This window comes from Sus scrofa, chromosome 7 (assembly GCF_000003025.6).
Source record: "Sus scrofa isolate TJ Tabasco breed Duroc chromosome 7, Sscrofa11.1, whole genome shotgun sequence".
Classification (NCBI taxonomy): domain Eukaryota; kingdom Metazoa; phylum Chordata; class Mammalia; order Artiodactyla; family Suidae; genus Sus; species Sus scrofa.
The window spans coordinates 24,057,641-24,067,974 of NC_010449.5; the positions used below are offsets into that span (position 1 = coordinate 24,057,641).

The 10,334-nt window shown below is 53.0% G+C and overlaps 2 protein-coding genes across 3 annotated transcripts; one reads left to right on the forward strand and one right to left on the reverse strand.

Moving 5' to 3' along the window:
• On the reverse strand, positions 30 to 2,468 carry DXO (decapping exoribonuclease). 2 transcript variants are annotated; one of them, NM_001101826.1, is given in 7 exon segments: positions 30 to 240; positions 331 to 425; positions 568 to 703; positions 821 to 1,040; positions 1,129 to 1,364; positions 1,527 to 1,888; positions 2,160 to 2,347. In NM_001101826.1, coding segments are annotated over 6 exon segments (1,194 nt in total). In that variant the 5' UTR covers positions 1,883 to 1,888; positions 2,160 to 2,347; the 3' UTR covers positions 30 to 89.
• STK19 (serine/threonine kinase 19) lies at positions 2,586 to 9,758 on the forward strand. Its single transcript, NM_001128450.1, is given in 7 exon segments — positions 2,586 to 2,730; positions 2,878 to 3,014; positions 7,379 to 7,474; positions 7,762 to 7,901; positions 8,737 to 8,834; positions 8,947 to 9,094; positions 9,313 to 9,758. Coding segments are annotated over 7 exon segments (765 nt in total). The 5' UTR covers positions 2,586 to 2,630; the 3' UTR covers positions 9,359 to 9,758.

The following is a 10,334-nucleotide window of genomic DNA, read 5'->3' on the forward strand; positions in this document are numbered from 1 at the left end:
ATGACTCAGCTGAAAAGACAGAGCAGGGAGAACCACCTAGAAACAGGCCTTTATCTGTGCACAGAAACAGGACCAGCCCCTGTGAAGCATCAGTCCTTGGGGGAGGGTGTCTTGGGGGGAGGGGGGAGGTCCTGGGTCATGGCCTCCACGTACCATGTAGGCAGGAAGGCATGGGGTGCATCTCGATGTTCAGACACTGTGACTGGGCCGCCAGGTTCCCAGGAGAAGAGGTAGACGAGCCTGGGGGGGGGGCAGATGGAGTCACAAGTTGAGGGCCCGGAGGCTGAACATCCAGGATCCAGGGGGATGGGGTGGAGCTGAATGCCTCACCTGGGGTCATCTTGGACAACTGTGTTCTGGGCAAAGCTAAGGAAGGCGGCACAGAAGTTCATGCACACGGAGGGGTTCCAGCCATCACGGTCATTCTGGAGAGGGCCCAGGAGGAGGCAGAAGACTGGCAGTGAGGGCGAGGGTGGGGAAAGGGGAAGGCAGGCTGCAGCCTGACAGCTGGCCCTGTGGTCTTGGCACAGGGGCATACGGGCGGGAGCTGGGACAGCATTGCCTTACCCTGACGTGTTCAAACATCTCCATGGTAGGAAAGGTCTTGAGGGAGCAGATGAAACCCTCTGGGGTACGGAAGCCAGCAACGACATTTGGGACCCCCAGGAGGAACGACTGAGCCCACCATTTCAGGAGCTTGTGTCTGTCAGGAAAGGCAGGGGGCCAGTGAGACCCCCTCCTCCAGCCTCATCCTCTTCGCCCAAGTCCCTTTGCTAGAGGTCAATTCTAGGTTCTTGTCCTGCCCACCCCCATCCTGAACCTGTAGAAGCTCTTCCATTGGCCAGGGCTGTGCATCTCCTTGGAGGTCTTGAGCTCCACATAGCAGGCTGGGGGCTGTGTGGATGGAGCCTGGGGGTCTGTGCAATCTACCTCTCCGGAGAAGAGCAGAGGGTGGTTTCCCAGGCGGCTGCGTAGCACAGAGCAGAAGGCCACGTTGGTGTTAACCTCCCCAGAAGGATCTGGGGAGCCTCCAGGTTTGTCTGCACAAGGAGAGAAACAGCAGCAGGGCTGGGGGCTCTCAATCTCTGGGGAAGGGGGAGGGGGCTACGGCACCAGGGCAACTCTCACCTGCACACATGTACTGCTCGAACTTGTACCCCATGTACATAAGCTCCCGGAGGAGGGGTGGCCGGTTAAGCCTCTGAACCCGGGCAGCTGGTGTCTCTACTTCACTCAGGTACAGCGTCCCCTGGAACCGGGAGGCTGCCAGCTGCCAGCCTTCCTGCCGCTCATATGGTGTCGTCAGTAACTTTGTCAGGTGCCCCCGCCACGTCACTGTGGCCCCTGCCAGCCAGCTGGGACCCCTGAGAGGGAGGGATTAGGGGCTGAAGATCTGACGCAAGCATTCGCGCTATGGTGCCCCCAAAGAATAGCTTAAGGACTGGCCTCTCTCCAGCTTGGGCTCTCCCAATTTCAGAGGGCAGGTGCAGGTCTCTAGAGCTACTTGTGTGCCATGCTTTGCTCACCCCTCCAGCTGGCCTCGGTGCTCCAGGAGCCAGCGCAGCAGGTGGTCCAGTCTCTCTTGGACCTCTTCATCCCGGGTCTGGTATCGATCAGGGTATCCATCTCTGAGGTCAAAGTTGGGGCTCTGACCGTTGGTGGGAGGTGGACTGTAGTAGCGCAAGGCTCGAGCATCTCCATGGTACTGGCGTTGTGTATCCAGGGAGAAGCAGCCCAGTTCAGAAGGGCGCCGGTAGAAAGGAAAGGGCCCAGAGTAGAGGGCAGGGTCTGTGGGCAGTGAGGGTGCTGGGCGAGGGAGTTTGTTGCAGGGCTCAGCTACTCTTATCTTTGCAGCTCCTCTCTTGGTCCCTCTGGGCTCCATGCAGACCTGAGAGAGGGTGGGGAAGTTCCCTTTTTAAAGAGGAGGGCTGGAAAAGGAGGATTTCAGGTCAGGACTAAGCAAGCTTACTGATGGCCAGGCTCTGGCCTTGAAAAGTGCAGGCCCCATGTCCTCAAATACGGCCACCACCAGGTGCACATTTCACCTTTCCCCTTGACTTACACCCCTATCCCCAGGTCCTCCAAGCCCAGAGAGGTTAGGAAGTACCTTTGGCCTCGTATCTGGCTGGTTATGTCAGGTCTCACCAACATCGACTTACACCTTCGCAGAGCTATGACGTCATGGCAGGTACATCAGAAGTCGAAGAGGGATGCAAAAATGGTCTTCCCGGCTCTCGATGACGCAATTTATTCAGCGACAGTGGCGGGCAAACCCCTCTGGGATGGGGGCCTGTGTGCTGGACAGCAGGAGGCAGATCACAACGTGGCCACCGGTACCCCTCCCGCACTGCCCTGGCGTCCCCGGAAGTGGGCGCTCTCGGAGGAAGCCAATCAGCAGCGGACGTGGGGCCTCGGCCAATGCAGTTGGTGCCGGTATCCGCATTGGCACTGCCCCTCCCAGCCCGAGGGATGACAGGTTGACGGCTCTTTCGTCACCACGTCGTCCTGTAACACTGGGCTGACTGGCCTCCAAGGAGGGACGCTCTACGTCACTGCTCTGCGCCGGAAGACTTTTCGTGTTCTTCTCCTTCAGCATCTACCTCTTCCCCGGCACCTTAAGATCCCGGGATATGAGCCGGAAGAGGCATCGCCTGGTCCCAGAGACCCTTGGACTGAAGAGACCGCGAGAAAGACGGGATGTAGAGGCAGATCCTTTGCGCGGCGAGTCAGGTAACCATGGCAACCCCAGGGCGAGACTAGGGACTTCAGCTGGGAGCGGCCTCGCCTCTGGTAACCCTGTGTGGTGGGACCCAGCGTACATCCGCTCCCCCGCCCCGGTCCCAGTTAACGTCTCAGTGACCAGGTCTTTCCGCCCAGGATCTGCGCGCGCGGCAGTCGCGGAGCTAGTGCGGCTGTTCCCGCGAGTCCTGTTTGAGGATGCGCTACCGCCCATCGTGCTGAGGAACCAGGTGTACAGTCTCGTGCCGGACCGGACGGTGGCTGACCGGCAGCTGGTGAGGGGCGTCAGAGCGACCGACGGAGGGCGCTTCCCTGCCTCGCGGGCACTTCCGAGGTTCCCCATCATTCAGTTCGCCCACCACCTATTCTGCCTTTCAGCAAGCATTGGGTCTTTCTGGGCCAAGCATTGTGCCAGCCAGGGAGGAGGCTACAGAGCCTCAGGCAACAGAGAGCATGCCAAATCATGAGTGTGGAAGAGTGAAGCTTTGGGAGAGACTGAGTCACCGGGCATGGTTCGAACCTACAGCGCTGAGAATGCAGGCAGACATTAGATTAGGACAGGCTTTGTACATCAGTGTCGTTTCGGTCTTACATTGAAAGCGGTGATCTGGCGGGGACTGTTAAATAGGAGAGAGAAGGGTGTGTTGCATGGATTGGAGGGAGTAGGCGAGGTAGGGAGATCGATTGGAAAGATATTTACATCTGAGAACTGGTGAAGGCCTAAATTAGGGTGAGGATGGGTGAGGAATGTGGAGAGCGGGAAGAAGAAGGAAAAACTCTTCGATTTTCTGGATGGCCGAGTGGTTGGTGGAGCAAAGGGACTAGGAGAACATTGGTGGCAGATGATGTCTTTAATTGCGTACAGGTTGAGTGGAGGTACTTGTGGAACATCCAGATGCAAATGTGCGGCAGACAGTTGGATGAGGGTTTGGAGAGAGTTCTGGGCCACTAATGCAGAATTGGAAGTCATGGAGATGTGCGCAGTGGTTCAGTCTGTAGAAGTGGGTGAAAATGGCAGGAAGAGGGAGGAGAGGAGTGGTTTGTAACCTTTTTACAAACTTTAGAAGATAATAAGAGCTATGTCTCTCTCTCCAGAAAAATGCATATACATTACATATATATAAGGTATATAGACAGTTTTGGAGGGGAGAGAGTTTCACAGATCCTCTGCAGCCCAAAGTTAAGGACCCCAGGTTTGCAATGAAAGATAATAGAGCCAAATCCCCAATGCTGGGAGGAACCAACCCTTAAGGCAGTGGTTCCCGAGGTATGTCCTGAGTTCTGCCTGACCCTGAAAATTACCTGGCCTCTTTATTCAAAAATACAGGTTCCTGGAACTCACTCAATGATAATGAATTAAGATTTCTTGGGGTAGAACCTGGGAATCTACTTTTTTTTTTTTAGGGCTGCACCTGCAGCATATGGAAATTCCTGGGCTAGGGGTCAAATCGGAGCTGCAGCTGCTGGCCTACACCACAGCCACAGAAATGCTGCATCTGAACCTTGTCTGCAACCTACACTGCAGCTCACAGCAATGCCGGATTCTTAACCCACTGAGTGAGCCCAGGGATCTAACCCCCATCCTTATGGATACTAGTTGGGTTTGTAACCTGCTGAGCCATGACAGGAATTCCGGAATCTACATTTTTAAGCTACTGCCCCAAGTGATTCTTTTTTATTGTGGAAGTGCCAGGCCAGGGAGTGAACCCTCGCCACGGCAGTGACCTGGACCAAGGCAGTGACAATGCCAGATCCTGAAACCCACTGCACCACAGGAGAATGCCCCAATTGATTCTTAATGTGCCTTAAAATTTGAAATCCACTGTTGCAAGAGGAAAGCAGCGGAAGAGGAGTCTGTGAAAGAGGTTGAGAAGGAATTGCCAGAGTTAGGAAGAACCCACGAAAAGGCCTTTTGAGAAAGTAGAGATTTTCAAGAAGGTGGAGTAGTTGGTCGTGTTAGAACCTGTGATTCCAGGCAGTGGTCTTCGAAGAGGTCAAGTGAAATGATATGCACATGGATTTAGCGGTTGGGAGGTTAGCATACACTCTCTCAGGAAGAAAAGGAGGGAGAGAAGGAAGATGGAGACTAGCTCCAGTCTCTTAAGAAAGGGACCCACACCCACTCCTTAGAGCATTGTTGTTTTTAACCTACTGGTGTTAGCTTGATTTTAGAAGAGCTTTTAAAATTGCACAAAACAATATAGAAACACACAATTTAAAGAATGTTTATAATGCACATGCCCACTTAACTGTGACCCAGGTCAGATTGTCACACACAGCCAAAGCCCACGTATATTGCTCTGTCCCTGGCAGGTCACATGCTTGGCTGGTATGATAGTCATTACCTCGGTTTTCTTTCTACCATCTACGTGTTTATCCATTAACAACATATTTTAGTTTTGCTCACTTTTAAACTTGATTCAAACAGAACTATACCATGTGTTTTTGTTTATATCTTATTTCATTAGATGAATTTTTTTTTTTTTTTTTTTGTCTTTTTGCTGTTTCTTTGGACCACTCCACGGCATATGGAGGTTCCCAGGCTAGGGGTCGAATCGGAGCTGTAGCCACTGGCCTGCGCCAGAGCCACAGCAACGCAGGATCTGAGCTGCGTCTGCAACCTACACCTACATGGCAATGCCGGATTGTTAACCCACTGAGCAAGGGCAGGAACCGAACCTACAACCTCATGGTTCCTAGTTGGATTCGTTAACCACTGCGCCACGACGGGAACTCCCTAGATGAATATTTTTGAGATTTATCCAAGTTGTTACATGTAGCTATAGTTAGTTAATTCATTTTCATAGATTTGCATTTTATGAATATATCCCATTTTGTCCATTCTAGTGGGGGGATTTTTTTTTTTTTATTTGTCCATTTATTGGCATAAAATTTGAAATCTCATTTTATGGTCCATAGACGCTGCAGTAATGACCCTTTTTTCATTCTTTATGTTGATTATCTGTGCTTTTTGTTTTTGGCTCTACCTTCTGCATGCAGAAATTCCTGGGCCAGGGATCAAATCCATGCTATAGCAGTGACTTGAACCTTAGCAGTAACAATGCCAGCTCTTTCACCTGCTGAGCCACCAGGGAACTCCATATTCTGTTATTAATTTCTTAGTAACCAAAGTTATTATTAGAATTCCCATTGTGGCTCAGTGGGTTATGAACCTGACTATTATCCACGAGGATGTGGGTTTCATTACTGGCCTCACTCAGTTGGTTTAGAATCCAGCATTGCCACGAGTTGTGGCATTAAGTCTCAGACCTGGCTTGGATCTGGTGTTGCTGTGGCTGTGATGTAGTCTGGCAGCTGCAGCTCCTATTGGACCCCTAGCCTAGGAACTTCCATATGCCACAGGTGTGGCCCTAAAAAGGAAAAAAAAGAAAGTTATTTTTGAAATCTTTTATTTCCACAGTGATCACTATTTTTTCTTTTCTACGCATTTATGTGAGTTGGTCTAATGTACTTCTGTGATTGTGGATTTGTTATTGGCTTTTCAGATATTTCCCATATCTTATTATCTTTTTTTTTTTTTCCTTCTGGACTCCAATTAAACATACATTGGACCTTCTCTTTGTATCCTTTAAGTCTTTTAGCCTCTTACCTGCGTTTTCATTCTTTTTCGGACTGTCTTTATTGTATTCTGGTTAGGGTTTTTTTTTCACTTTTTGCTTTTTAGGGCCACACCTGCAACATACGGAAGTTCCCAGGCTAGGGGTTGAACCAGAGCTGCAGCTGCCGGCCTACACCACAGCCACAGCAGCATGGGATCCAAGCTGCGTCTGTGATCTACACCACAGTACGGCTGCACTGGATCCTTAACCCATTGAGTGAGGCCAGGGCTCGAACCCATATCCTTATAGACACTAGTCAGGTTTGTAACCCATTGAGCCACCACAAGAACTCCCTTGTGAGCTCTTTAATGCTTAAATAATGTTTAAAATAATGATTTATCCAGAGTTTTACTTATCAGCGAGTGAGTTGGTCTTGCTCTTTTCCTGAAAACAGAAGTCCTGCATTATTTTTGTTTTAAACATTTTCTCCCATAGTCCTCCCCAACTTCCCCCACTCTAAATCTAGACTGTGAATTCCTCAAGGGCAGGGCCTATGTCTTAATCACTATTTTATCTTGGTGTTTGCATATGATTGGTCTTAGAAACTATGTATTGCTTATTTAACAGATAACTGATGAGGTGGGCAGGTGGAGAACTAATTAGAAAAGACTATTTGGTGACCCACCTGATTCTCTCCGTGTAGAGAAACGCCCCAAGAAAAACCTCGCAAGTAAAATCTTCCTGGAGTTCCCGTCATGGCTCAGCAGAAACGAATCTGACTAGCATCCACGAGGACGCAGGTTCGATCCCTGGCCTCGCTCTGTGGGTTAAGGATCTGGTGTTGCCGTGAGCTGTGGTGTAGGTCGAAGATGCTGCTCAGATCCTGTGTTGCTGTGGCTGTGGCGTAGGCCACCAGCTACAGCTCCAGTTCAACCCCTAGCCTGGGAACCTCCATCTGCCACAGCTGCGGCCCTAAAAAGATAAATCAATCAATCTCCCTGCCCCAGAGGACCTGGAGTGTATATAGCAGAGTGTCTTACTCTGATGCCTTCCTTTCACTCTCATCCCTCTGGAGACAGAAGGCACTTCAAGAGCAGGGGGAGATCAGAATCATCCAGCTAGGCTTCGACTTGGACGCACAAGGAATTATCTTCACCGAGGACTACAGGACCAGAGTGCGTGTGACAGTGTGTCATGGGGGCCAGAGGCGGGGGTGCGGGGAAATTGGGGAATGGAAATACGAGGGAAAGAGACGGTTCTCCCACCCCTCCTCTCACAGAGCGGACACAGGGCTCCGGTAAGTGTTTCTATGAGGGAGAGGGAGCAGAGGAGGAGGAAAAGAATGAGAGGGCGAAGGCCCTGAGCACGTGGCAGAACACAGGAAGAGAAGGGTTGTCCTGGGGGTCGAGGTCAGTGGAGGGTGAAGGTGGGGCCAGACCACGTCTCTCCTTTCTGGCTCCAGGTCCTCAAGGCTTGCGAGGGCCGCCCCTATGCTGGCACAGTGCAGAAGTTCCTGGCTTCGGTGCTTCCAGCCTGTGGCGACCTTAGCTTCCAGCAGGACCAAATGACACAGACTTTTGGCTTCAGGGATCCGGAGATCACGTGAGACCTGGGGGACCATCTGCATCAGGCATCGGGCCCCTCCCTGCCCCTCTCCTGTGCCATCTGGCCTTGTCCTCTTCCTTTCGGTGAACCTGCTGTAAAGGCTGACTCTTCTTTGTAATAAAATGGCCTAAGTCTGTGCTCCTCCCCCAAGAGAAGAGGCCTGTCTTACCCGGGGCCTTGGAAAGAGCCCAGGACTAAAATCAGGCAATCTGGTGGCTAATCAAATACAGAGAGAGGCCTGGCAGGAGCGATAAACGCCTGACGGGAATCATGTTGATATTTAGGGGAAAAGGGACTGGCTGGGGCTCTGATGCCCCGAAGGCTTTCACATGCAACAGAGCAGCAGCTGGGCAAGGGTTAAATACAGATAGCCTTCCAAGAGGCTGTATCTGGCTCAGGCTCCCTGCTTTGTAACCCACGGAAGCATTTTGTAAACTTTTTTTCCAGTAAGGTGGGGTTAGAACTGCTGTGAGGTGTGTGTAGGTGGTGGCGGGAACCTGGGAGGAAGGCCCTTGTCTCTCCCCGGTGGTGGATCTGAGAGTGTGTCGGGCACGCATCAAGGAAGGCTTCTGAGAGGAGATGTTTTAGTGACCAGGTAACAATAATAGGAAAAGAAAGAGCGGGGACAGGGCAGTCCGGTGGGACGAGGGAGCAAGCAAGCTGCTTCGGGGCCCGGAGTGGCGTGGTGTGAGCAGGGAACTGCCCCGGGCTGGGCTTCTGTTGTCCAGTCCCCTTGCCTGGGTGCCCAGGCTTCTGGAGACTTAGGGTCCAAACATTAGCAGGCAGGGAGGAGAGAGGGTTCTCAGAGGCAGTGCCCATGTCCCCCTCTTAGGCAGCTGGTGAATGCCGGGGTCCTCACTGTCCGAGACGCTGGAAGTTGGTGGCTCGCTGTGCCCGGAGCCGGGAGGTTCATCAAGTGTTTTGTTAAAGGTATCCTGCCTGTAGCTCAAGCCCGCAGCCCCTCAAGAACACCTTTTGGGGGCTCCTCAGGCCTCCAGGCCTTACTCGCCTCTCCTCTCTCCCGTGCCCTTGCCTCCTCCAGGGCGCCAGGCCGTCCTGGGCATGGTCAGGAAAGCCAAGTACCGGGAGCTCCTCCTCTCGGAACTCCTGGGCCGGCGGGCACCTGCCACGGTGCGTCTGGGCCTGGCCTATCACGTGCACGACCTCATTGGGGCCCAGTTGGTGGACTGGTGAGTCTTGCCCCCTCCCCCCCCTTCCCCTCGCCTCTGGCAGGGGACAGAGCAATGACCCAAGGTGAGATTTCGTCCCCACTCGTGCTTCATTCGCTAGCGAAGCCCAGCTCCTCTCTGGTTTTCTGGAACCCGGGAGTATCCCTGGCCACGTTCTGAGTTCTTCCTAGACCTTGGGCCTAGGTGTCTCGCTCCAGCCTTGTCTTTCTCTTGCCCAGTGTCTCCACCACTTCTGGTACCCTCCTCCGCCTGCCGGAGACGTGAGGATTCTGCTCATCGTTGGACATGTCCCCAGCATGGGGAGCGAGGGGCCCAGGCGCGCCGTCCCACCCTGGCTGACATAGGGTCACCTTGGGAGGGTTTGGGAGCCACGATGAGTGTTGGGCTTGTGTCTGTGCAAAGGGTCAGATGTGCCCGCTGCTGTTTACCTGGGCTCCGACCCAGTGGTGGGGTTTGGGCAGTGCCTCTCTGCCCTTTGCTGAAAGTGGAACCAGAAACTGCCCAGGCCATGGCTGCTGCCTTCCACGCAGCAAGCTGCTGCCGCTGCCCTGTCTTGGGATGGGAAGCAGGGGTATCTGGAGAGGCTGCCGAAGGAGGGTTCTTCTCCCGACATGTTGGGTTGAAACTGCCAAATAAAGTATTTCTGCCTGTGACATTTTCTGCATGTCTTGTTTAATGTGTCGTGTGTGTTCGGGCACCTCATTTCGGGGTAGCGGTACAGCCAAACTTGGGCCTGAGCTTTGCCTCATTGTTCAGAGAGAAAAAGGGGACATCAAGGTCAGTCCCCCTCGCCCGCCCCGTGGGGTGGTGAGGATATGCTGATCTAAACCACAGAATTTCTGAGTGAGCCTCCAGCACACCAAAACCTAGTGGAGGTCAGTTCTTGTGGGGGTTATAGTGAGAGACAAGTGTCTTAGTACCTTGTTTTGTGGGTCCAACAAAGGAACCACGTGTCTCCAGCCGCTTGCTGAGCCACGTGGGGCCCTCCTGCACCTGTATCCTCGTGTACAAGCTACACCTGAGAGCATGTAGGTGCAGACACACACCCGGCTACATCCTGTAGGGGAGGTGCCCAGGGCACTGGGATAAGAGGGGTTAACAGGGAAGGGCTGGACCTCTCTCTGGGCCGTGATTTCCTCAGAGACCCAGGTGTCCGGGGCGCACCCCCCAATCCTGGGCCTGGGGCCAGTTGCTGTTCTTGGCTGTCACGTGGTTTCCCAGCTTGGCTGGGCCAGGGGAG